General features: G+C 44.9%; 1 protein-coding gene across 1 annotated transcript; it reads right to left on the bottom strand.

Annotated features, from left to right (window-relative positions):
- Positions 1 to 1,484: 1,484 nt before the first annotated feature.
- On the bottom strand, positions 1,485 to 26,635 carry LOC120992114 (hepcidin-1-like). Its single transcript, XM_040420890.1, has 3 exons — positions 26,506 to 26,635; positions 12,796 to 12,852; positions 1,485 to 1,689 (listed from the first exon to the last, which is right to left on the bottom strand). The coding sequence occupies exons 1-3, from the start codon at positions 26,581 to 26,583 to the stop codon at positions 1,588 to 1,590; spliced, it is 237 nt and encodes a 78-aa protein (XP_040276824.1). The 5' UTR covers positions 26,584 to 26,635; the 3' UTR covers positions 1,485 to 1,587.
- Between the last annotated feature and the right edge of the window lie 1,172 nt (positions 26,636 to 27,807).

Here is a 27,807-nt window from a genome sequence, read left to right as displayed (position 1 = left end):
CTATCCTGAGGATATATCATCAGTAGGGATGAGCGAATCGACTTCGGATGAAACATCTGAAGTCGATTAGCATAAAACTTTGTTCCAATACTGTACGGAGCAGGAGCACCGCACAGTGTTAGAATGTATTGGCTCCGATGAGCCGAAGTCATTACTTTGCGGAGTCTCGCGAGACTTCAGGTAATAACTTCAGAAATTAATTTCTACTGTAAAAAAAACTGTTACCGAACCCGGGTTCGGTTGCAACGTACCAATTAGAACCGAAACTGAGTTCAGTAAAAGGTTTCTAACAGAAGAGATTGATTTCTGAAGTTTTTACCTGAAGTCTCTCGAGACTCCGCGAATTAATAACTTCGGCTCATCGGAGCCAATACATTCTAATACTGTACGGCACAGTATTCTAACAAAGTTTTATGCGAATTGACTTCGGATGTTTCATCCCAAGTCGATTCTCTCATCCCTACTCATCATAAAAAAAAAATCGGAAAACTCTTTTAAAGGGTTTCTATCACTTTGTTTCACCTATTTAGCTTTCAGACACTAGCGATCCGCTAGTGTCTGCTTTATCTAACCATCCTAATATAAGAGCTTATTGTCCTGCCGTTTAGCTAAAAAAAATAACTTATATAGATATGCAAATGAGCCTCTAGGTGCTATGGGGGCGTGATTAGCACCTAGAGGCTCCGTCTACCTTAACAAACTGCCGCCGCCCAGCGCGTCCCTCCAGCCCGCCCATCTCCAGCTGAAGCGATCCTCTCCGTGCGCGTCTCTGTTCTGCGCATGCGCAGTGAATGTCTGATCGCTTCCCTGCTCAGACATCTCCACTGCGCCTGTTCCTCGGAGCACTATGACGTCATCGGCGCAGGCGCAGTGGAGATGTCTGAGCAGGGAAGCGATCAGACATTCACTGCGCATGCGCAGAACAGAGACGCGCACGGAGAGGATCGCTTCAGCTGGAGATGGGCGGGCTGGAGGGACGCGCTGGGCGGCGGCAGTTTGTTAAGGTAGACGGAGCCTCTAGGTGCTAATCACGCCCCCATAGCACCTAGAGGCTCATTTGCATATCTATATAAGTTATTTTTTTAGCTAAACGGCAGGACAATAAGCTCTTATATTAGGATGGTTAGATAAAGCAGACACTAGCGGATCGCTAGTGTCTGAAAGCTAAATAGGTGAAACAAAGTGATAGAAACCCTTTAACATGTTTGTGATGGACAGAGATTTTGCACGCAGTACCACGTTTCACCAGCAGGTGGTGCCTGCTCTCATCTCATTCATTGCCTGGAAAGGAACTGGCAATAAAGATTAGAAATGATAACACTTTTGGGTCTATGGAATGATCTTGTGATTAGTCCGGACTTTTTCATTTTACTGGTTAGTTGAATGCGGTTTACTGTTCTGCGTTATCAGCCACTGTGGTCGTCCTGCTGCACGCAGACTGAATGAATACTGAGCACACACACATATATATTCATTACATTTATTCTCAAATACAATACAGTATCAAAAATCAATATGACATTGTGTACAAATTTATATTAAATATATATATATATAGTATCAGCTATGGTGTCGCCCCGGGGTCCGCTAGGTGCGGCAGCAGTATCCACACCCCTTGTATCTGCAGCATTTGCAGCAGTAGATGCAGAGGGAAAGGCCCAGATGTCGTCTACCTCGGGCGAGAGGCTCCTGGAGGAAAGAGATAATAAAAGGGTTATAATAGGGGAGCAATTAAAGAAGAAAGAATATTTTGGATCCTTTAGGCATCTTTCAGACGGGCGTTGCGGGAAAATGTCCGGGTACGTTGCGGGAACATGCGCAATTTTTCCGCGCGAGTGCAAAACATTGTAACGCGTTTTGCACGCGCGTGAGAAAAATCGCGCATGTTTGGTACCCAAACCCGAACTTCTTCACAGAAGTTCGGGCTTGGGATCGGTGTTCTGTAGATTGTATTATTTTTGCTTATAACTTGCTAGGAGACTATCGGGATGGAGACCCGATCATTATTATTTTCCCTTATAACATGGTTATAAGGGAAAATAATAGCATTCTGAATACAGAATGCATAGTACAATAGCGCTGGAGGGGTTAAAAAAAAAATAATAATAATTTAACTCACCTTAGTCCACTTGATCGTGCAGCCCGGCTTCTCTTCTGTCTTCTTCTTTACTGATTGCAGGAAAAGGACCTGTAGTGACGTCACTGCGCTCATCACATGGTCCATCACATGATCGTTCACCATGGTAAAAGATCATGTGATGGATCATGTGATGACCGGAGTGACGTCACCACAGGTCCTTTTCCTGCAATCAGTAAAGAAGGAGACAGAAGAGATGACGGGCTGCACGATCAAGTGGGCCCGTCAATTTTTATTATTTTTTTTTAACCCCTCCAGCGCTGTTTTACTATGCATTCTGTATTCAGAATGCTATTATTTTCCCTTATAACCATGTTATAAGGAAAAATAATAATGATCGGGTCCCCATCCCGATCGTCTCCTAGCAACCGTGCGTGAAAATCGCACCGCATCCGCACTTGCTTGCGATTTTCACGCAGCCCCGTTCACTTCTATGGGGCCTGCGTTACGTGAAAAACGCACAAAGACGAGCATGCTGCGATTTTCACAAGTGATGCGTGAAAATCACCGCTCGTGTGCACAGCCCCATAGAAATGAATGGGTCGGGATTCAGTGCAGGTGCAATGCGTTCACCTCCCGCATCGCATCCGCGCGGAATACTCGCCCGTGTGAAAGGGGCCTTACTGAACTAGACAAATGAAGATATTTTTGCTCGAGGGAATTCGCCGCACAGAGGCAGCCACTGCCGATGTAAACCCTCCAAAATGTTTAAAATTGACATTTTGATTCTCCTTGTTGCCCAATGCTCACTAGAAGATCTGTTCTATATTTGTTTCATATTTTTCCAAGCTACTATATAGAATATGATATAATCGTCAGGGGCAATGTGAGGCGGTGGCCTCAGGGGGCGGCAATTTAGCCCTCAGCTCTGCAGACATCTGTGTCTTTGGGAATTATTGTACATCAAGGTTTTACTGCGGTTTTTTTGCCGCAATTCGCATAGGTGTACATACCTACAAAGGAACTTTGATGATGTCATCATGTCACAGACGCCATCGGAGAAGGAGGAGAACTGAGAACCTGCAGCCTTTAAGTAAGTAGCTATCTGTGCGTGTGAGTGTTCATCTGTGTTAACATCAGCTTAGGGCTCATTCACACGACCGTATTTCTGGGTCCGCATCCGTTCCGCAATTTTGCGTAATGGGTGCAGACCCATTCATTTCAATGGAGCCGCAAAAGACGCAGACAGCACACGGTATTCCATTCCGAAGCCCCGCATAAATGATAGAGCATGTCCTAATCCTGTCTGCAATCGCGGATAAGAATAGGCATTTCTGTCATAGGGCTGGCTGTGTGCGCTACGCAAAATGCGGAACACACACTGCGGAACACACACTGCGGAACACACACTGCCATTATCTGTGTTTTGCGGATCCACAATTTGCGTGTGAATGTAGCTGTGATAGCATCAGTGTGCAAAATAGCTAGATATGAGTAGCAGTGTATACAGTATCTTACAAAAGTCAGTGCCCCCCTCACATTTTTGTAAATATTTTCTTCTATCTTTTCCTGGAACAACACTGAGGATCTGACCCTTTGATACAATGTACAATACTCAGTGTACGGCTTGTATAACGGTGTAACCTGGGCGAGCCCTCAAAATAACTCAACACACCCCCATTAATGTCTAATCTGCTGGTAATAAAAGTGAGTGCACCCCTAACTGAAAATGGTCAAATTGTACCCAATCAACCATTTTCCCTCCCCGGTGTCATGTGACTCGTTAGTGTTACAAGGTTTCAGGTGTGAATTGGGAGCAGGTGCGTTATATTTGGCGTTATCGCTCTCCCACTCTCTCATACTGGTCACTGGAAGTCCAACATGGCTCTTCATGGCCAAGAACTCTCTGAGGATCCGAAAAAAAAGAATTGTTGCTCTAGATAAAGATGGCCGAGGCTATAAGAAGATTGCTGACACCCTGAAACTGAGCTGCGGCAAAACCACTCAGACCATACAGCGGTTTAACGAGACAGGTATCATCAGAACAGGCCTAGTCATGGTCGACCAGAGAAGTCGAGTGCAAGTGCTCAACGTCATATCCAGAGGTTGTATGAGTGCTGCCAGCATTGCTGCAGAGGTTACAGGGGTGGGGGGTCAGCCTGTCAGTGCTCAGTGTCATATCCAGAGGTTGTATGAGTGCTGCCAGCATTGCTGCAGAGGTTACAGAGGTGGGGGGTCAGCCAGTCAGTGCTCAGCGTCATATCCAGAGGTTGTGTGAGTGCTGCCAGCATTGCTGCAGAGGTTACAGGGGTGGGGGGTCAGCCTGTCAGTGCTCAGCGTCATATCCAGAGGTTGTATGAGTGCTGCCAGCATTGCTGCAGAGGTTACAGAGGTGGGGGGGAGGTCAGCCTGTCAGTGCTCAGCGTCATATCCAGAGGTTGTATGAGTACTGCCAGCATTGCTGCAGAGGTTACAGGGGTGGGGGGTCAGCCTGTCAGTGCTCAGCGTCATATCCAGACGTTGTATGAGTGCTGCCAGCATTGCTGCAGGGGTTACAGGGGTGGGGGGTCAGCCTGTCAGTGCTCAGCGTCATATCCAGAGGTTGTATGAGTGCTGCCAGCATTGCTGCAGAGGTTACAGGGGTGGGGGGGGTCAGCCTGTCAGTGCTCAGCGTCATATCCAGAGGTTGTATGAGTGCTGCCAGCATTGCTGCAGAGGTTACAGGGGTGGGGGGTCAGCCTGTCAGTGCTCAACGTCATATCCAGAGGTTGTATGAGTGCTGCCAGCATTGCTGCAGAGGTTACAGGGGTGGGGGGTCAGCCTGTCAGTGCTCAGCGTCATATCCAGAGGTTGTATGAGTGCTGCCAGCATTGCTGCAGAGGTTACAGGGGTGGGGGGTCAGCCTGTCAGTGCTCAGCGTCATATCCAGAGGTTGTATGAGTGCTGCCAGCATTGCTGCAGAGGTTACAGGGGTGGGGGGGTCAGCCTGTCAGTGCTCAGCGTCATATCCAGAGGTTGTATGAGTGCGGCCAGCATTGCTGCAGAGGTTACAGAGGTGGGGGGTCAGCCTGTCAGTGCTCAGCGTCATATCCAGAGATTGTATGAGTGCTGCCAGCATTGCTGCAGAGGTTACAGGGGTGGGGGGTCAGCCTGTCAGTGCTCAGCCTCATATCCAGAGGTTGTATGAGTGCTGCCAGCATGGCTGCAGAGGTTACAGGGGTGAGGGGTCAGCCTGTCAGTGCTCAGCGTCATATCCAGAGGTTGTATGAGTGCTGCCAGCATTGCTGCAGAGGTTACAGGGGTGGGGGTCAGCCTGTCAGTGCTCAGCGTCATATCCAGAGGTTGTATAAGTGCTGCCAGCATTGCTGCAGAGGTCACAGGGGTGGGGGTCAGCCTGTCAGTGCTCAGCGTCATATCCAGAGGTTGTATGAGTGCTGCCAGCATTGCTGCAGAGGTTACAGGGGTGGGGGGTCAGCCTGTCAGTGCTCAGCGTCATATCCAGAGGTTGTATGAGTGCTGCCAGCATTGCTGCAGAGGTTACAGGGGTGGGGGGGTCAGCCTGTCAGTGCTCAGCGTCATATCCAGAGGTTGTATGAGTGCTGCCAGCATTGCTGCAGAGGTTACAGAGGTGGGGGGTCAGCCTGTCAGTGCTCAGCGTCATATCCAGAGGTTGTATGAGTGCGGCTAGCATTGCTGCAGAGGTTACAGGGGTGGGGGGTCAGCCTGTCAGTGCTCAACGTCATATCCAGAGGTTGTATGAGTGCTGCCAGCATTGCTGCAGGGGTTAAAGGGGTGGGGGGGGTCAGCCTGTCAGTGCTCAGCGTCATATCCAGAGGTTGTATGAGTGCTGCCAGCATTGCTGCAGAGGTTACAGGGGTGGGGGGTCAGCCTGTCAGTGCTCAGTGTCATATCCAGAGGTTGTATGAGTGCTGCCAGCATTGCTGCAGAGGTTACAGAGGTGGGGGGTCAGCCAGTCAGTGCTCAGCGTCATATCCAGAGGTTGTGTGAGTGCTGCCAGCATTGCTGCAGAGGTTACAGGGGTGGGGGGTCAGCCTGTCAGTGCTCAGCGTCATATCCAGAGGTTGTATGAGTGCTGCCAGCATTGCTGCAGAGGTTACAGAGGTGGGGGGGAGGTCAGCCTGTCAGTGCTCAGCGTCATATCCAGAGGTTGTATGAGTACTGCCAGCATTGCTGCAGAGGTTACAGGGGTGGGGGGTCAGCCTGTCAGTGCTCAGCGTCATATCCAGACGTTGTATGAGTGCTGCCAGCATTGCTGCAGAGGTTACAGGGGTGGGGGGTCAGCCTGTCAGTGCTCAGCGTCATATCCAGAGGTTGTATGAGTGCTGCCAGCATTGCTGCAGAGGTTACAGGGGTGGGGGGGTCAGCCTGTCAGTGCTCAGCGTCATATCCAGAGGTTGTATGAGTGCTGCCAGCATTGCTGCAGAGGTTACAGGGGTGGGGGGTCAGCCTGTCAGTGCTCAACGTCATATCCAGAGGTTGTATGAGTGCTGCCAGCATTGCTGCAGAGGTTACAGGGGTGGGGGGTCAGCCTGTCAGTGCTCAGCGTCATATCCAGAGGCTGTATGAGTGCTGCCAGCATTGCTGCAGAGGTTACAGGGGTGGGGGGTCAGCCTGTCAGTGCTCAGCGTCATATCCAGAGGTTGTATGAGTGCTGCCAGCATTGCTGCAGAGGTTACAGGGGTGGGGGGGTCAGCCTGTCAGTGCTCAGCGTCATATCCAGAGGTTGTATGAGTGCGGCCAGCATTGCTGCAGAGGTTACAGAGGTGGGGGGTCAGCCTGTCAGTGCTCAGCGTCATATCCAGAGATTGTATGAGTGCTGCCAGCATTGCTGCAGAGGTTACAGGGGTGGGGGGTCAGCCTGTCAGTGCTCAGCCTCATATCCAGAGGTTGTATGAGTGCTGCCAGCATGGCTGCAGAGGTTACAGGGGTGAGGGGTCAGCCTGTCAGTGCTCAGCGTCATATCCAGAGGTTGTATGAGTGCTGCCAGCATTGCTGCAGAGGTTACAGGGGTGGGGGTCAGCCTGTCAGTGCTCAGCGTCATATCCAGAGGTTGTATAAGTGCTGCCAGCATTGCTGCAGAGGTCACAGGGGTGGGGGTCAGCCTGTCAGTGCTCAGCGTCATATCCAGAGGTTGTATGAGTGCTGCCAGCATTGCTGCAGAGGTTACAGGGGTGGGGGGTCAGCCTGTCAGTGCTCAGCGTCATATCCAGAGGTTGTATGAGTGCTGCCAGCATTGCTGCAGAGGTTACAGGGGTGGGGGGTCAGCCTGTCAGTGCTCAGCGTCATATCCAGAGGTTGTATGAGTGCTGCCAGCATTGCTGCAGAGGTTACAGAGGTGGGGGGTCAGCCTGTCAGTGCTCAGCGTCATATCCAGAGGTTGTATGAGTGCGGCTAGCATTGCTGCAGAGGTTACAGGGGTGGGGGGTCAGCCTGTCAGTGCTCAACGTCATATCCAGAGGTTGTATGAGTGCTGCCAGCATTGCTGCAGGGGTTAAAGGGGTGGGGGGGTCAGCCTGTCAGTGCTCAGCGTCATATCCAGAGGTTGTATGAGTGCTGCCAGCATTGCTGCAGAGGTTACAGGGGTGGGGGGTCAGCCTGTCAGTGCTCAGCGTCATATCCAGAGGTTGTATGAGTGCTGCCAGCATTGCTGCAGAGGTTACAGAGGTGGGGGGTCAGCCAGTCAGTGCTCAGCGTCATATCCAGAGGTTGTGTGAGTGCTGCCAGCATTGCTGCAGAGGTTACAGGGGTGGGGGGGTCAGCCTGTCAGTGCTCAACGTCATATCCAGACGTTGTATGAGTGCTGCCAGCATTGCTGCAGGGGTTACAGGGGTGGGGGGTCAGCCTGTCAGTGCTCAGCGTCATATCCAGAGATTGTATGAGTGCTGCCAGCATAGCTGCAGAGGTTACAGGGGTGGGGGGTCAGCCTGTCAGTGCTTAACGTCATATCCAGAGGTTGTATGAGTGCTGCCAGCATAGCTGCAGAGGTTACAGGGGTGGGGGGTCAGCCTGTCAGTGCTCAGCGTCATATCCAGAGGTTGTATGAGTGCTGCCAGCATTGCTGCAGAGGTTACAGGGGTGGGGGGGTCAGGCTGTCAGTGCTCAGTGTCATATCCAGAGGTTGTATGAGTGCTGCCAGCATTGCTGCAGAGGTTACAGGGGTGGGGGGTCAGCCTGTCAGTGCTCAGCGTCATATCCAGACGTTGTATGAGTGCTGCCAGCATTGCTGCAGGGGTTACAGGGGTGGGGGGGGGGGGGGGTCAGCCTGTCAGTGCTCAGCATCATATCCAGAGGTTGTATGAGTGCTGCCAGCATTGCTGTAGAGGTTACAGGGGTCGGGGGGTCAGCCTGTCAGTGCTCAGCGTCATATCCAGAGGTTGTATGAGAGCTGCCAGCATTGCTGCAGAGGTTACAGGGGTGGGGGGTCAGCCTGTCAGTGCTCAGCGTCATATCCAGAGGTTGTATGAGTGCTGCCAGCATTGCTGCAGAGGTTACAGGGGTGGGGGGTCAGCCTGTCAGTGCTCAGTGTCATATCCAGAGGTTGTATGAGTGCTGCCAGCATTGCTGCAGAGGTTACAGGGGTGGAGGGTCAGCCTGTCAGTGCTCAGCGTCATATCCAGAGGTTGTATGAGTGCTGCCAGCATTGCTGCAGAGGTTACAGGGGTGGGGGGGGTCGGCCTGTCAGTGCTCAGCGTCATATCCAGAGGTTGTATGAGTGCTGCCAGCATGGCTGCAGAGGTTACAGGGGTGGGGGGTCAGCCAGTCAGTGCTCAGCGTCATATCCAGAGGTTGTATGAGTGCTGCCAGCATTGCTGCAGAGGTTACAGGGGTGGGGGGTCAGCCTGTCAGTGCTCAGCGTCATATCCAGAGGTTGTATGAGTGCTGCCAGCATAGCTGCAGAGGTTACAGGGGTGGAGGGTCAGCCTGTCACTGCTCAGCGTCATATCCAGAGGTTGTATGAGTGCTGCCAGCATTGCTGCAGAGGTTACAGGGGTGGGGGGTCAGCCAGTCAGTGCTCAGCGTCATATCCAGAGGTTGTATGAGTGCTGCCAGCATGGCTGCAGAGGTTACAGGGGTGGGGGGTCAGCCAGTCAGTGCTCAGCGTCATATCCAGAGGTTGTATGAGTGCTGCCAGCATTGCTGCAGAGGTTACAGGGGTGGGGGGTCAGCCTGTCAGTGCTCAGCGTCATATCCAGAGGTTGTATGAGTGCTGCCAGCATAGCTGCAGAGGTTACAGGGGTGGAGGGTCAGCCTGTCACTGCTCAGCGTCATATCCAGAGGTTGTATGAGTGCTGCCAGCATTGCTGCAGAGGTTACAGGGGTGGGGGGTCAGCCAGTCAGTGCTCAGCGTCATATCCAGAGGTTGTATGAGTGCTGCCAGCATTGCTGCAGAGGTTACAGGGGTGGGGGGTCAGCCTGTCAGTGCTCAGCCCCATATCCAGAGGTTGTATGAGTGCTGCCAGCATGGCTGCAGAGGTTACAGGGGTGAGGGGTCAGCCGGTCAGTGCTCAGTGTCATATCCAGAGGTTGTATGAGTGCTGCCAGCATTGCTGCAGAGGTTACAGGGGTGAGGGGTCAGCCTGTCAGTGCTCAGCGTCATATCCAGAGGTTGTATGAGTGCTGCCAGCATTGCTGCAGAGGTTACAGGGGTGGGGGGGGGGGGTCAGCCTGTCAGTGCTCAGCCTCATATGCAGAGGTTGTATGAGTGCTGCCAGCATGGCTGCAGGGGTTACAGGGGTGGGGGGTCAGCCTGTCAGTGCTCAGCGTCATATGCAGAGGTTGTATGAGTGCTGCCAGCATTGCTGCAGAGGTTACAGGGGTGGGGGGGTCAGGCTGTCAGTGCTCAGAGTCATATCCAGAGGTTGTATGAGTGCTGCCAGCATTGCTGCAGAGGTTACAGGGGTGAGGGGTCAGCCGGTCAGTGCTCAGTGTCATATCCAGAGGTTGTATGAGTGCTGCCAGCATTGCTGCAGAGGTTACAGGGGTGAGGGGTCAGCCTGTCAGTGCTCAGCGTCATATCCAGAGGTTGTATGAGTGCTGCCAGCATTGCTGCAGAGGTTACAGGGGTGGGGGGGGGGGGGGTCAGCCTGTCAGTGCTCAGCCTCATATGCAGAGGTTGTATGAGTGCTGCCAGCATGGCTGCAGGGGTTACAGGGGTGGGGGGTCAGCCTGTCAGTGCTCAGCGTCATATGCAGAGGTTGTATGAGTGCTGCCAGCATTGCTGCAGAGGTTACAGGGGTGGGGGGGTCAGGCTGTCAGTGCTCAGAGTCATATCCAGAGGTTGTATGAGTGCTGCCAGCATTGCTGCAGAGGTTACAGGGGTGGGGGGGTCGGCCTGTCAGTGCTCAGCGTCATATCCAGAGGTTGTATGAGTGCTGCCAGCATTGCTGCAGAGGTTACAGGGGTGGGGGGTCAGCCTGTCAGTGCTCAGCGTCATATCCAGAGGTTGTATGAGTGCTGCCAGCATTGCTGCAGAGGTTACAGGGGTGGGGGGTCAGCCTGTCAGTGCTCAGTGTCATATCCAGAGGTTGTATGAGTGCTGCCAGCATTGCTGCAGAGGTTACAGGGGTGGGGGGTCAGCCTGTCAGTGCTCAGCATCATATCCGGAGGTTGTATGAGTGCTGCCAGCATTGCTGCAGAGGTTACAGGGGTGGGGGGTCAGCCAGTCAGTGCTCAGCGTCATATCCAGAGGTTGTATGAGTGCTGCCAGCATTGCTGCAGAGGTTACAGGGGTGGGGGGTCAGCCTGTCAGTGCTCAGCGTCATATCCAGAGATTGTATGAGTGCTGCCAGCATTGCTGCAGAGATTACAGGGGTGGGGGGTCCGCCTGTCAGTGCTCAGCATCATATCCAGAGGTTGTATGAGTGCTGCCAGCATTGCTGCAGAGGTTACAGGGGTGGGGGGTCAGCCTGTCAGTGCTCAGCGTCATATCCAGAGATTGTATGAGTGCTGCCAGCATTGCTGCAGAGATTACAGGGGTGGGGGGTCAGCCTGTCAGTGCTCAGCGTCATATCCAGAGGTTGTATGAGTGCTGCCAGCATTGCTGCAGAGGTTACAGGGGTGGGGGGTCAGCCTGTCAGTGCTCAGCGTCATATCCAGAGGTTGTATGAGTACTGCCAGCATTGCTGCAGAGGTTACAGAGGTGGGGGGTCAGCCTGTCAGTGCTCAGCGTCATATCCAGAGGTTGTATGAGTGCTGCCAGCATTGCTGCAGAGGTTACAGGGGTGGGGGGTCAGACTGTCAGTGCTCAGCGTCATATCCAGAGGTTGTATGAGTGCTGCCAGCATTGCTGCAGAGGTTACAGGGGTGGGGGTCAGCCTGTCAGTGCTCAGCGTCATATCCAGAGGTTGTATGAGTGCTGCCAGCATTGCTGCAGAGGTTACAGGAGTGGGGGGTCAGCCTGTCAGTGCTCAGCGTCATATCCAGAGGTTGTATGAGTGCTGCCAGCATTACTGCAGAGGTTACAGGGGTGGGGGGGGGTCGGCCCGTCAGTGCTCAGCGTCCTATCCAGAGGCTGTATGAGTGCTGCCAGCATTGCTGCAGAGGTTACAGGGGTGGGGGGGGGGGTCAGCCTGTCAGTGCTCAGCGTCATATCCAGAGGTTGTATGAGTGCTGCCAGCATTGCTGCAGAGGTTACAGGGGTGGGGGGTCAGCCTGTCAGTGCTCAGCGTCATATCCAGAGGTTGTATTAGTGCTGCCAGCATTGCTGCAGAGGTTACAGGGGTGGGGGGTCAGCCTGTCAGTGCTCAGCGTCATATCCAGAGGTTGTATGAGTGCTGCCAGCATTACTGCAGAGGTTACAGGGGTGGGGGGGGGGTCGGCCCGTCAGTGCTCAGCGTCCTATCCAGAGGCTGTATGAGTGCTGCCAGCATTGCTGCAGAGGTTACAGGGGTGAGGGGTCAGCCTGTCAGTGCTCAGCGTCATATCCAGAGGTTGTATGACTGCTGCCAGCATTGCTGCAGAGGTTACAGGGATGGGGGTCAGCCAGTCAGTGCTCAGCGTCATATCCAGAGGTTGTACCAGTGCTGCCAGCATTGCTTCTAAAGAAGATGTACAATAAACCCTGCTAGACTATTACTGGAACCATGTCTTGGGGTCTGATAAGATCAAGATAAACTTATTTGGTTCAGATGGTGTCAAGTGTGTGTGGCGGCAGCCAGGTGAGGATGACAAAGACACGTGTGTCCTGCCTACAGTCAGTTTCATGGTTTGGGGCAGTGTCATGGTTTGGGGCTGCATGAGCACTGCCGGCTGTGGGGGGATACAGGTCATTGAGGGAACCATGAATGCCAACATGTCCTGTGACATACTGAAGCAGAGCATGGTCCCCTCCCTCCAGAAACTGGGCCGCAGGGCAGTATCCAACATGATGACCCCAAACACCTCCAAGATGAGCACTGCCTTGCTAAAGACACAGAGTAAAGGTGCTGGACTGGCCAAGCATGTCTCCAGACCTAAACCTTACGGAGCATCTGTGGGGCCTCCTCAAACGGAAGGTGGAGGAGGACAAGGTCTCTAACATCCACCAGCTCCGTAATGTCGCCAGAAGATGGGGGGGGGGGGGGGGGGGATTTTTTCAGTTTTTGCCTCAGGCAGCAGAAAGGCAAAGTGCAGCCCTGATAATCATCATCATCATCATTTACAATATTATAAAATGCAATATAAAATCTCCAGATATAGAACATTATAGAAGATCTGACCTGAAGAGATGATTCTTCCATCTGTGGGAGGTTCCCTGAAGAGATCATTGAACGATTCTGCACAAGAACAAAAAATCAAACATCAGAACCTATCACCATGTATAAGTAATGTCATCATATGAGGACAGTACTAGGGTGTGAAATCTGCAGGGAATCCATTCAGTCCTGCGTACAATGCAGATTCTCACAACATATCCAGTGATACACAAATATAAAGACAATGGTGTGAAGGGTCCACTCATCAGAATGAAAATCACCATTGTCTTACAATGCAGGAATTTGAAAGACTTTGTGTCACTCATCACCATTCACTGCAGACAAATAGAGAAGAAAGCCTTAAAATACAGGAAAGAACCAGACCTGACACCCAATCCTTCCTGACACCCAATCCATTCCTTAATTTGTAAGAACGAAGTGTTTGCACCTAATGAAATATGAAACTGCTGTAGAATCTCTTATCTGTTGTCTGAGCTGTCCAAATACTTACCTAAATAAAACGTCAGATACAGAAAAGTATAAAAAAGTACTGTTCACTATGTCCATAAATATACCTGCTATTAATCTGCCTCTTATAGACAAAAAGATACAATAATACTGCCTCTAATGTACAAGAATATAACTACTATAACACTGCTCCTATGTACAAGAATATAACTACTATAATACTGCTCCTATGTACAAGAATATAACTACTATAATACTGCTCCTATGTACAAGAATATAACTACTATAATACTGCTCCTATGTACAGGAATATAACTACTATAATACTGCTCCTATGTACAAGAATATAACTACTATAATACTGCTCCTATGTACAAGAATATAACTACTATAATACTGCTTCTATGTACAAGAATAAAACTACTATAATACTGCTCCTATGTACAAGAATATAACTACTATAATACTGCTTCTATGTACAAGAATATAACTACTATAATACTGCTCCTATGTACAAGAATATAACTACTATAATACTGCTCCTATGTACAAGTATATAACTACTATAATACTACTCCTATGTACAGGAATATAACTACTATAATACTGCTCCTATGTACAAGAATATAACTACTATAATACTGCTCCTATGTACAAGAATATAACTACTATAATACTGCCTCCTATGTACAAGAATATAACTACTATAATACTGCTCCTATGTACAAGAATATAACTACTATAATACTGCTCCTATGTACAGGAATATAACTACTATAATACTGCTCCTATGTACAAGAATATAACTACTATAATACTGCTCCTATGTACAAGAATATAACTACTATAATACTGCTTCTATGTACAAGAATAAAACTACTATAATACTGCTCCTATGTACAAGAATATAACTACTATAATACTGCTTCTATGTACAAGAATATAACTACTATAATACTGCTCCTATGTACAAGAATATAACTACTATAATACTGCTCCTATGTACAAGTATATAACTACTATAATACTACTCCTATGTACAGGAATATAACTACTATAATACTGCTCCTATGTACAAGAATATAACTACTATAATACTGCTCCTATGTACAAGAATATAACTACTATAATACTGCCTCCTATGGACAAGAATATAACTACTATAATACTGCTCCTATGTACAAGAATATAACTACTATAATACTGACTCCTATGTACAAGAATATAACTACTATAATACTGCCCCTATGTACAAGAATATAACTACTATAATACTGCTCCTATATACAAGAATATAACTACTATAATACTGCCCCTATGTACAAGAATATAACTACTATAATACTGCCTCCTATGTACAAGAATATAACTACTATAATACTGCTCCTATGTACAAGAATATAACTACTATAATACTGCCTCCTATGTACAAGAATATAACTGCTATAATACTGCTCCTATGTACAAGAATATAACTACTATAATACTGCTACTATATACAAGAATATAACTACTATAATACTGCCTCCTATGTACAAGAATATAACTACTATAATACTGCTCCTATGTACAAGAATATAACTACTATAATACTGCTCCTATGTACAAGAATATAACTACTATAATACTGCTCCTATGTACAAGTATATAACTACTATAATACTACTCCTATGTACAGGAATATAACTACTATAATACTGCTCCTATGTACAAGAATATAACTACTATAATACTGCTCCTATGTACAAGAATATAACTACTATAATACTGCCTCCTATGGACAAGAATATAACTACTATAATACTGCTCCTATGTACAAGAATATAACTACGATAATACTGCCTCCTATGTACAAGAATATAACTACTATAATACTGCTCCTATATACAAGAATATAACTACTATAATACTGCTCCTATGTACAGGAATATAACTACTATAATACTGCTCCTATGTACAAGAATATAACTACTATAATACTGCTCCTATGTACAAGAATATAACTACTATAATACTGCTCCTATGTACAAGAATATAACTACTATAATACTGCTCCTATGTACAAGACTATAACTACTATAATACTACCTCCTATGTACAAGAATATAACTACTATAATACTGCTCCTATGTACAAGAATATAACTACTATAATACTGCCTCCTATGGACAAGAATATAACTACTATAATACTGCTCCTATGTACAAGAATATAACTACGATAATACTGACTCCTATGTACAAGAATATAACTACTATAATACTGCCCCTATGTACAAGAATATAACTACTATAATACTGCTCCTATATACAAGAATATAACTACTATAATACTGCTCCTATGTACAAGTATATAACTACTATAATACTGCTCCTATATACAAGAATATAACTACTATAATACTGCTCCTATGTACAAGTATATAACTACTATAATACTGCTCCTATATACAAGAATATAACTACTATAATACTACTCCTATGTACAGGAATATAACTACTATAATACTGCTCCTATGTACAAGAATATAACTACTATAATACTGCTCCTATGTACAAGAATATAACTACTATAATACTGCCTCCTATGTACAAAAATATAACTACTATAATACTGCTCCTATGTACAAGAATATAACTACTATAATACTGCTCCTATGTACAAGAATATAACTACTATAATACTGCTCCTATGTACAAGAATATAACTACTATAATACTGCTCCTATGTACAAGAATATAACTACTATAATACTGCTCCTATGTACAGGAATATAACTACTATAATACTGCTCCTATGGACAAGAATATAACTACTATAATACTGCTTCTATGTACAAGAATATAACTACGATAATACTGACTCCTATGTACAAGAATATAACTACTATAATACTGCCCCTATGTACAAGAATATAACTACTATAATACTGCTCCTATATACAAGAATATAACTACTATAATACTACTCCTATGTACAGGAATATAACTACTATAATACTGCTCCTATGTACAAGAATATAACTACTATAATACTGCTCTATGTACAAGAATATAACTATTATAATACTGCTCCTATGTACAAGAATATAACTATTATAATACTGCTCCTATGTACAAGAATATAACTACTATAATACTGCTCCTATGTACAAGAATATAACTACTATAATACCGCTCCTATGTACAAGAATATAACTACTATAATACTGCTCCTATGTACAAGAATATAACTGCTATGGGGGCGGAGCCTGACTGCAGACCTAGCAGGACACATGTAGGAGAGCTCTCCTCCTTACCACTCTGCTAACTGGTAAATTCAGCGGTCTAATTTGCTCAAGAATGGGAAAAGTCGGTAGATATATACCCAGAGAGAAACCTGAAGTCAGCAAACCGGAGCGTGGTGCCTCCGACATGGATAAATATCTCAACAAGAAAACTACAGCTCCTGTGTCGGCCGGTCCTAAGATGGTGCTGCCGGAACTAGATGTCTGGGGCAGGGATTCGGAGGGAGAAGATGAAGCTGCTGCAGAGCACACAGCAGGCCCCACATCACAAAGTGCTGCCCCGATATCCAGGCAGTTCCTGCAGCAGGCTCTATCAGCAGCCCTGGCCCCAGTGGTTCAGGATCTGCAGGAGATTAAAGCTGACCTGAAGCATATCGGCACGAGGGTGGAAACACTGGAAAGTAACCAGGCGTCCATCTCGAATTACATCAGAGCTGCAAGCGATCACACCATGGCTCTGGCAGCCTCACTGGACACAGCATACTCCCTCATAGAAGACCAGGAGAATCGGAATAGGAGGAAAAACCTCCGGATCCGCGGCCTGCCTGAAAGCACCCCACATGAAGGCTTACCAGAAGCTGCCAGCGCCATCTTCTCCCTGCTCCTGGGAAGCTCCAGAGCGGCCGAGATTCAAATAGAAAGAATCCATAGAGCGCTCAGGCCGAAGCCAAAAGAGAGAGAGAACCCCAGGGACGTGGTATGCGGTCTCCTGAGGTATGTGGACACTGCTGCCCTAATGCAGGCTGCCAGAAATATGAAGGAGATCATATATGAGGGGGCTAAAATCTCCATCTACCAGGACCTGGCATCCTCCACATTGAATAAAAGGAGGGCGCTGCGGCCCCTCACTGACCATCTGCGCCATCACAAGGTGCCATACAAATGGCTATTCCCCTTTGGCCTCACTTTTGCTGTAGATGGGAAGCGCTGCACCATTCGCCTGCCACAAGATCTCCAGGCGGCCTGGGAGCTGCTGCAAACAGATCCACTAGATGTACCATCATGGCTGCCGTCTGCTGAGATGGGAACACAGCTGCCAGATCTCCCAGAGGCCTCAGGATGGCTTAAAGCTCCACAGAAGAAGAGGAACCAGCACAGATCTAGAGACACTTGAAGTCCTAGAGACTATACAGAGGAGTTATCTTACCTCAGATGAAGTTCTCCACAGACATCATAGAGGGACAGGTTCTTACTTGATTATATCACATCTTAAGTCTGCAAGTATACCTGTCTGTCATGAGTCCTGAATTGTTCCCGTTCTTGTTGTAATCTGCAGAGCAGACATTCTGCTTTGCAATGTTATTTTACTGCATTCAACCTAGACCATAATATGTAAGGTGCTATCCCGCACCAGTTCAGCAGGTGGCGCAATGTGGACACCATTATGAAGATATGGTTCCACTTTGTACCCCCCCTACCTACCAGGGTTATCTTGGCACAGACCTGGTACATGTGCCTGATTAAATGGCTGCTCGCGCCCGCTTCACTGCAGCTAAGTGACCTGCTGCGGTGTTGCTGGCATGAGAGCCATTGCACTGTTATACTTGTCATGTTGACAGAAACTTTAGTTGTGATGTTACTTGTTCACTCCCTAGATACGGTCGATGTGAATAACTGGAGTTCTCCGGTTCCAAAGTCACCCCATTTTCTCAATGATGTCGTCAATTAAATGTACAACGTATAATGTAAGGGGCTTTAACACCCCACAAAAGCGCTCTCAGGTCATCCGTCTGCTAAAAAAGAACAATACAGATATTTGCTTCTTTCAGGAGCTGCATTTTAGAGAAACAAATGTACCTAAAATTCAGAACCCATACTTCCAACACTGGTATTTCAGTGCCTTTGAGAAAGCAAAAAGAGGAGTGGGTATTGCAATTTCTAGAAAAGTACCATTTACATTGATATCTACCCTGACGGACCCTGAGGGCCGCTTCATTTTCGTGAAAGGCCTCATAGGTACACAAAAGGTTACACTCGCTAGTTTGTACAGCCCTAACCGTGGCCAGAAACAATGGATCAAGATCACACTAAGTAAACTAGATCTGTTTGCAGAGGGGATTAGATTGATTGGGGGAGACCTCAATGTCACACTGAATCCTTTGATTGATGCTTCTGACGGCTCCTCCCAATTGACCCAATCAGCACTGGGGTGCATCAATAGGTACATATCAGACATGAATCTGCTGGACGTCTGGCGACTAGCCCACCCAGATACTAGGGACTTCACCTTCTTCTCGGCCCCACACAAATCACATAAAAGATTAGACTATATCCTACTGTCAAGCAATGCCGTGGATATGGTGGACTCGGCTGACATAGGTGTTGTGTCCGTCTCTGACCATGCCCCAGTCTCTGCTGCCCTCAGATTTTCCAGCTTGCCTGACTCAGTTAGACAGTGGCGCTTAAACGAGACGCTGCTAGATAGACAAGCAGATACCTCAATCCTGGAGCAAAAATTAAAGGACTTCTTTATAGATAATGCGACACCAGGTATGCCCCAGACGACACTGTGGGAGACGCACAAGGTGGTTATCCGGGGAGAGTTAATAGCCTTAGGTAGTAGGGTTAAAAAAGAGAAACAAAAGATCCTACACGATCTCTTGGTTCAGATAGCAGATAAAGAAGCGGTCCATAAACGGTCTAGAGCAATAAAAGTCCAGACTGAACTGACCCAGCTAAGATCACAACTAAAAGACCATTTAAACATTCAAAACGCAAAGGCCTATCAATATGCCCAATTTAAACACTACTCACACGGGGATAAAGGTTCTAAACTGACGTCCTCCCTTATTAAACAAAGGAAAGAGTCCATGTTCATACCCAATATCAAATCCAGTACTGGAAATATGCTGCATAAAACAGCTGACATTGCAGAAGAATTTCAAAAATTCTATAAGCAACTATACGGCCTGTCAGACCCTAATCACCCAGATCCATCAATACCAGAAGCAACAGACCTGTTTTTAAAAGGCCTCAATCTACCCCAGATAACCTCCCAAGAAAGTGACACATTATTAGAGCCAGTCACCGAACTAGAAGTGAAAAAGTTACTAGCCTCTATGCCCATGGGTAAAAGTCCTGGCCCAGATGGCTTTCCAGTGGGCTATTATAAAAAATTCTCAGATATATTAATACCCCACCTGGTAACGTGGTGCAATGCACTCCTAAATGGTGAAACCCTTCATAAACAATCACTGGAGGCCACGGTAACCATCCTCCCCAAACCGGGGAAAGATCCCCTTCTCTGCGGTAGTTTTAGGCCAATCTCGTTACTTAACGTAGATATAAAAATATGGGCCAAACTTCTGGCGACACGTCTGGGAAATCTACTTCCTAAACTTATCCACCCTGACCAATCTGGCTTTGTTCCAGGGAGGGAAGGGAATCATAATTCCTGTAGGTTAATCACAGCAATACAGTGGGCCAAAAAGAAAAACCTCCCCTTGGCGCTGCTCAGTGTGGATGCGGAGAAGGCCTTCGACCGGGTGAGCTGGGACTTTATGAGGAGGACTCTACTGAGGTTTGGAATCCCGACGAGATTTCAGGAGGCAGTCATGTCGTTGTACAAGGACCCGAGTGCTAGAATCAGGGTCAATGGCACATTGTCCCCATCCTTCCCTATTCGCAACGGGACACGTCAGGGCTGCCCCCTATCTCCTGCCTTATATATATTGGTCATGGAGACCCTTCTTCAGGCCATTAGAGACCATGTAAATATACGTGGTGTGAAAACAGAAAATGACGCCATAGAATACATTAACGTGGCATATGCTGACGATCTACTGATCATGGTTTCTAACCCGGTCGAGGCCTTCCCGCATCTTTTGACATTGTTTAAAGAGTATGGTAGGCTGTCAAACTACAAAATGAATTATACCAAGTCAGAAGCTTTAAACGTTAATGCTCCGGCGAGCTCCATAGCCATTTTGAAATCAAATACACCATTTAAATGGCAGTCCTCCTGTGTTTCCTATCTAGGAGTTAAGATTTCCGCCTGCACGGAAGATTTATTCCGGCTTAATTATACTCCCCTAATATCAGAGGTCCAAAACCTGCTCCAATCGCTACACCTCCCTTATTCCTCTTGGATGGGAAGGAAGAATATACTAAAAGCGTTTGTCCTCCCAAAAATTATGTACGTACTACAGATGTTGCCAATATTTTTACCTAACTCATATTTTACAAGGATTCGCAGGCTTTTTATGACTTACCTATGGGGCGGCAAGAAGGCTAGGGCTCCTCACCAGAGGCTGATACTGGGGCGTGGTCATGGAGGTATAGCACTGCCGGATGTCCAAACATATTACAGGGCTATTCACCTGAGGAGGTGGTTGCAGCTTTATTCCCCTGTCTACCGCACATTGGGCACGGAACTGGAACTAATGCAGCTCACCCAACCACAGAAAGCAGCACTATGGGGTCAGGCAAATGCATCACTCCATTCACATGTCCTCTTAAAGGGCACTAGCCTGGTCATTAAACAGCTCAACAAGACACATGGGCTCCTACAGAACCCCCCTAGTATAATGCCAGCAGATCTCATACCACACTCGATTCAGCCTCCAGGATCTCAGGTCTCACAGATTTGGCACAGATTAAGAGATTTCTCCACAGCTGACTTTATAGGAAAGGTAAACGGCACTTTACCGGATCAACATCCCCTTAGCTTAGCCTGGAGTACATTTAACTTTCTAGACCTAATAACTATAAAATCTGCTGGGAAACAACTAACTACTCAGAAGTCATGTGTAATGACCCCGACATGGTTTGAAAAATTAGCAACCCCCCCTTCCCCTCAACGCAAATTGATATCCACTATATATTTGGCCTTGATCTCACCACAACGTCGCATTACTCCACAATATGTCCACACCTGGGCTAATGACCTTAAGGTTACCTTTTCGGAGACAGATATTCTCCGTATGCACGCACACTCGCATGGCTTCTCCCGCTGCGTGAAGATCCAAGAGCACTCATATAAGGTCCTCACACAGTGGTACCTCACCCCTAAACAACTATTTCTTAGTGGTCTGAGTGATCATGACAGGTGTTGGAGGTGTGGGGAAGAGAGTGGCACTCTTCTACACATTTTTTGGTCCTGTTCTAAAATAAGAGGATACTGGGATGACGTCTCTCGGACCATTAATGAAATTCTAAACACTAACCTGACATTAACCCCAGAGTTGGTTCTTTTATGGCTTCCAACAAAAGAACTATCGCCATCAAGGAACAAACTTGTTATACACTTGATTCAAGCTGCCCGTCTACTTATCCCCCAAAAGTGGCTGAGTAAAGAACCCCCCACCACCTCTCAGTGGTTAAGCAAACTAGATCACGTTCATCGTATGGAAGAGCTAGCGGGCTGGGAACTTAGGGCACATGAGAAGCACAAAAAGCTATGGGCCCCATGGATTACATATAGATATGCGAATGGTACACCAACATCTTAAACAATTTTCAACAGACAAACAACTTTGAAAATGTCCCCGCAGACAGGAACGACACATTAGTGAGAATGGAGGGTGCTAAACCTTCTTCCTCCCTTTGGAATCATCAAAGGTTATCTTAACAGCCTCAGACCGTATCTGTCCAGTTCTAAGGACACCCCCCCCCCATCCCCCATCCTCCCCCCCCCCTTTTTATATGTTTGTTTGACCTACCTACATCAGGTCACACACCAAATGTCAATTAGTTGGTTCTAGATGACCTTGCTCTGAAGACATGCACTTTATATATGTCATATGTATACTATGCACTATACTGTCAAAGTACGCTTTAGACTTGTCTGTAATAACTCTGATTTGTGCATCAATGTATGTAAACATCTCTTTTGATATGCTTTTCAATAAAAAGACAATTGACAAAGAATATAACTACTATAATACTGCCTCCTATGGACAAGAATATAACTACTATAATACTGCTCCTATATGTACAAGAATATAACTACTATAATACTACTCCTATGTACAGGAATATAACTACTATAATACTGCTCCTATGTACAAGAATATAACTACTATAATACTGCTCCTATGTACAAGAATATAACTACGATAATACTGACTCCTATGTACAAGAATATAACTACTATAATACTGCCCCTATGTACAAGAATATAACTACTATAATACTGCTCCTATGTACAAGAATATAACTACTATAATACTGCTCCTATGTACAAGAATATAACTACTATAATACTGCTCCTATGTACAAGAATATAACTACTATAATACTGCCTCCTATGTACAAGAATATAACTACTATAATACTGCTCCTATGTACAAGAATATAACTACTATAATACTGCCTCCTATGTACAAGAATATAACTACTATAATACTGCTCCTATATACAAGAATATAACTACTATAATACTACTCCTATGTACAGGAATATAACTACTATAATACTGCTCCTATGTACAAGAATATAACTACTATAATACTGCTCCTATGTACAAGAATATAACTACTATAATACTGCCTCCTATGGACAAGAATATAACTACTATAATACTGCTCCTATGTACAAGAATATAACTACGATAATACTGACTCCTATGTACAAGAATATAACTACTATAATACTGCCCCTATGTACAAGAATATAACTACTATAATACTGCTCCTATATACAAGAATATAACTACTATAATACTGCTCCTATGTACAAGAATATAACTACTATAATACTGCTCCTATGTACAAGACTATAACTACTATAATACTACCTCCTATGTACAAGAATATAACTACTATAATACTGCTCCTATGTACAAGAATATAACTACTATAATACTGCCTCCTATGGACAAGAATATAACTACTATAATACTGCTCCTATGTACAAGAATATAACTACGATAATACTGACTCCTATGTACAAGAATATAACTACTATAATACTGCCCCTATGTACAAGAATATAACTACTATAATACTGCTCCTATATACAAGAATATAACTACTATAATACTACTCCTATGTACAGGAATATAACTACTATAATACTGCTCCTATGTACAAGAATATAACTACTATAATACTGCTCCTATGTACAAGAATATAACTACTATAATACTGCCTCCTATGGACAAGAATATAACTACTATAATACTGCTTCTATGTACAAGAATATAACTACGATAATACTGACTCCTATGTACAAGAATATAACTACTATAATACTGCCCCTATGTACAAGAATATAACTACTATAATACTGCTCCTATATACAAGAATATAACTACTATAATACTACTCCTATGTACAGGAATATAACTACTATAATACTGCTCCTATGTACAAGAATATAACTACTATAATACTGCTCCTATGTACAAGAATATAACTACTATAATACTGCCTCCTATGGACAAGAATATAACTACTATAATACTGCTCCTATGTACAAGAATATAACTACTATAATACTACTCCTATGTACAGGAATATAACTACTATAATACTGCTCCTATGTACAAGAATATAACTACTATAATACTGCTCCTATGTACAAGAATATAACTACGATAATACTGACTCCTATGTACAAGAATATAACTACTATAATACTGCCCCTATGTACAAGAATATAACTACTATAATACTGCTCCTATGTACAAGAATATAACTACTATAATACTACTCCTATGTACAGGAATATAACTACTATAATACTGCTCCTATGTACAAGAATATAACTACTATAATACTGCTCCTATGTACAAGAATATAACTACTATAATACTGCCTCCTATGGACAAGAATATAACTACTATAATACTGCTCCTATGTACAAGAATATAACTACGATAATACTGACTCCTATGTACAAGAATATAACTACTATAATACTGCCCCTATGTACAAGAATATAACTACTATAATACTGCTCCTATATACAAGAATATAACTACTATAATACTGCTCCTATGTATAAGAATATAACTACTATAATACTGCCTCCTATGTACAAGAATATAACTACTATAATACTGCCTCCTATGTACAAGAATATATCTACTATAATACTGCTCCTATGTACAGGAATATAACTACACTGCGTGCAGAATTATTAGGCAAATGAGTATTTTGACCACATCATCCTCTTTATGCATGTTGTCTTACTCCAAGCTGTATAGGCTCGAAAGCCTACTACCAATTAAGCATATTAGGTGATGTGCATCTCTGTAATGAGAAGGGGTGTGGTCTAATGACATCAACACCCTATATTAGGTGTGCATAAGTATTAGGCAACTTCCTTTCCTTTGGCAAAATGGGTCAAAAGAAGGACTTGACAGGCTCAGAAAAGTCAAAAATAGTGAGATATCTTGCAGAGGGATGCAGCACTCTTAAAATTGCAAAGCTTCTGAAGCGTGATCATCGAACAATCAAGCGTTTCATTCAAAATAGTCAACAGGGTCGCAAGAAGCGTGTGGAAAAACCAAGGCGCAAAATAACTGCCCATGAACTGAGAAAAGTCAAGCGTGCAGCTGCCAAGATGCCACTTGCCACCAGTTTGGCCATATTTCAGAGCTGCAACATCACTGGAGTGCCCAAAAGCACAAGGTGTGCAATACTCAGAGACATGGCCAAGGTAAGAAAGGCTGAAAGACGACCACCACTGAACAAGACACACAAGCTGAAACGTCAAGACTGGGCCAAGAAATATCTCAAGACTGATTTTTCTAAGGTTTTATGGACTGATGAAATGAGAGTGAGTCTTGATGGGCCAGATGGATGGGCCCGTGGCTGGATTGGTAAAGGGCAGAGAGCTCCAGTCCGACTCAGACGCCAGCAAGGTGGAGGTGGAGTACTGGTTTGGGCTGGTATCATCAAAGATGAGCTTGTGGGGCCTTTTCGGGTTGAGGATGGAGTCAAGCTCAACTCCCAGTCCTACTGCCAGTTTCTGGAAGACACATTCTTCAAGCAGTGGTACAGGAAGAAGTCTGCATCCTTCAAGAAAAACATGATTTTCATGCAGGACAATGCTCCATCACACGCGTCCAAGTACTCCACAGCGTGGCTGGCAAGAAAGGGTATAAAAGAAGAAAATCTAATGACATGGCCTCCTTGTTCACCTGATCTGAACCCCATTGAGAACCTGTGGTCCATCATCAAATGTGAGATTTACAAGGAGGGAAAACAGTACACCTCTCTGAACAGTGTCTGGGAGGCTGTGGTTGCTGCTGCACGCAATGTTGATGGTGAACAGATCAAAACACTGACAGAATCCATGGATGGCAGGCTTTTGAGTGTGCTTGCAAAGAAAGGTGGCTATATTGGTCACTGATTTGTTTTTGTTTTGTTTTTGAATGTCAGAAATGTATATTTGTGAATGTTGAGATGTTATATTGGTTTCACTGGTAAAAATAAATAATTGAAATGGGTATATATTTGTTTTTTGTTAAGTTGCCTAATAATTATGCACAGTAATAGTCACCTGCACACACAGATATCCCCCTAAAATAGCTAAAACTAAAAACAAACTAAAAACTACTTCCAAAAATATTCAGCTTTGATATTAATGAGTTTTTTGGGTTCATTGAGAACATGGTTGTTGTTCAATAATAAAATTAATCCTTAAAAATACAACTTGCCTAATAATTCTGCACTCCCTGTACTATAATACTGCTCCTATGTACAAGAATATAACTACTATAATACTGCTCCTATGTACAAGAATATAACTACTATAATACTACTCCTATGTACAGGAATATAACTACTATAATACTGCTCCTATGTACAAGAATATAACTACTATAATACTGCTCCTATGTACAAGAATATAACTACTATAATACTGCTCCTATGTACAAGAATATAACTACTATAATACTACTTCTATGTACAGGAATATAACTACTATAATACTGCTCCTATGTACAAGAATATAACTACTATAATACTGCTCCTATGTACAATTATACTATAAAATTGAATACAATGTTATTGGTGCTGGTGACATACCTCATTCTTACTGACGCTCTGACTACAGTGACAGAGCATGGAAACGATGAGGATGATGCAGAGAGCAAAGGATTTCATTATCTCTTTGTTTATAAGATGATATGTTCACTTCAGTCTGTAAGATCAGATTTTCCTGCACCACCATTAGCGGAGCCCTATTTAAGACCTTGTCCACCTTTGCAGAGCATCTTCCCCTTCCCCCGCATAGCGCAGTTTTCGGTAATCCATGTGGTTTTTGTTTATCTCATATTTCCCAGGTGAAGAAATTTTCACTTGAGTAGGAAATAAAGAGTTACAGTAACAGTTCTTCGAGGTCTTACACTGGGAAATTTTCAGAGCTGAGGTCATGCTATGGATGATAAGAGTCAGGAAGGTCGACCTTGGTGAGCAAACTGCGCTTCAGCGGGTATCATGATATTGCTGAGGCCAGGACTTAAACAGAATAAGGCGTCTGCTACTAGAGGTGGAGCAGAGCAACAGGTACAGAGTGTGAGTGCTGAACGTCCACACACCCTCTCATGCTTGCAAATAAAAAATCTGTACAAGAATATAACTACTATAATACTGCTCCTATGTACATGAATATAACTACTATAATACTGCTCCTATGTACAAGAATATAACTACTATAATACTGCTCCTATGTACAAAAATATAACTATTATAATACTGCTCCTATGTACAAGAATATAACTACTATAATACTGCCCCCTATGTACAATAATATAACTACTATAATACTGCTCCTATTTACAAGAATATAACTACTATAATACTGCTCCTATGTACAAGAATATAACTACTATTATACTGCTTCTATATACAAGAATATAACTACTATAATACTGCCTCCTATGTACAAGAATATAACTACTATAATACTGCTCCTATGTACAATAATATAACTACTATAATACTGCTCCTATGTACAAGAATATAACTACTATAATACTGCCTCCTATGTACAAGAATATAACTACTATAATACTGCTCCTATGTACAAGAATATAACTACTATAATACTGCCTCCTATGTACAAGAATATAACTACTATAATACTGCTCCTATGTACAAGAATATAACTGCTATAATACTGCTCCTATGTACAAGAATATAACTACTATAATACTGCTCCTTTATACAAGAATATAACTACTATAATACTGCCTCCTATGTACAAGAATATAACTACTATAATACTGCTCCTATGTACAAGAATATAACTACTATAATACTGCTCCTATGTACAAGAATATAACTACTATAATACTGCTCCTATGTACAAGTATATAACTACTATAA

Source organism: Bufo bufo, chromosome 1 (assembly GCF_905171765.1).
Source record: "Bufo bufo chromosome 1, aBufBuf1.1, whole genome shotgun sequence".
Classification (NCBI taxonomy): Eukaryota; Metazoa; Chordata; class Amphibia; order Anura; family Bufonidae; genus Bufo; species Bufo bufo.
Note: the sequence above shows the minus strand (reverse complement) of the source record. Positions and strands in the feature narration are given on the sequence as shown.

Excerpts from the sequence above, each read along its gene's own strand:
- LOC120992114 (XM_040420890.1), bottom strand. The coding sequence starts at position 26,583 with ATGAAATCCTTTGCTCTCTGCATCATCCTCATCGTTTCCATGCTCTGT. Across the intron at positions 12,853-26,505 it reads AGAGCGTCAGTAAGAATGAG|AATCGTTCAATGATCTCTTC; the intron begins GTATGTCACCAG and ends GTTCTTGTGCAG. Across the intron at positions 1,690-12,795 it reads TGGAAGAATCATCTCTTCAG|GAGCCTCTCGCCCGAGGTAG; the intron begins GTCAGATCTTCT and ends TCTTTCCTCCAG.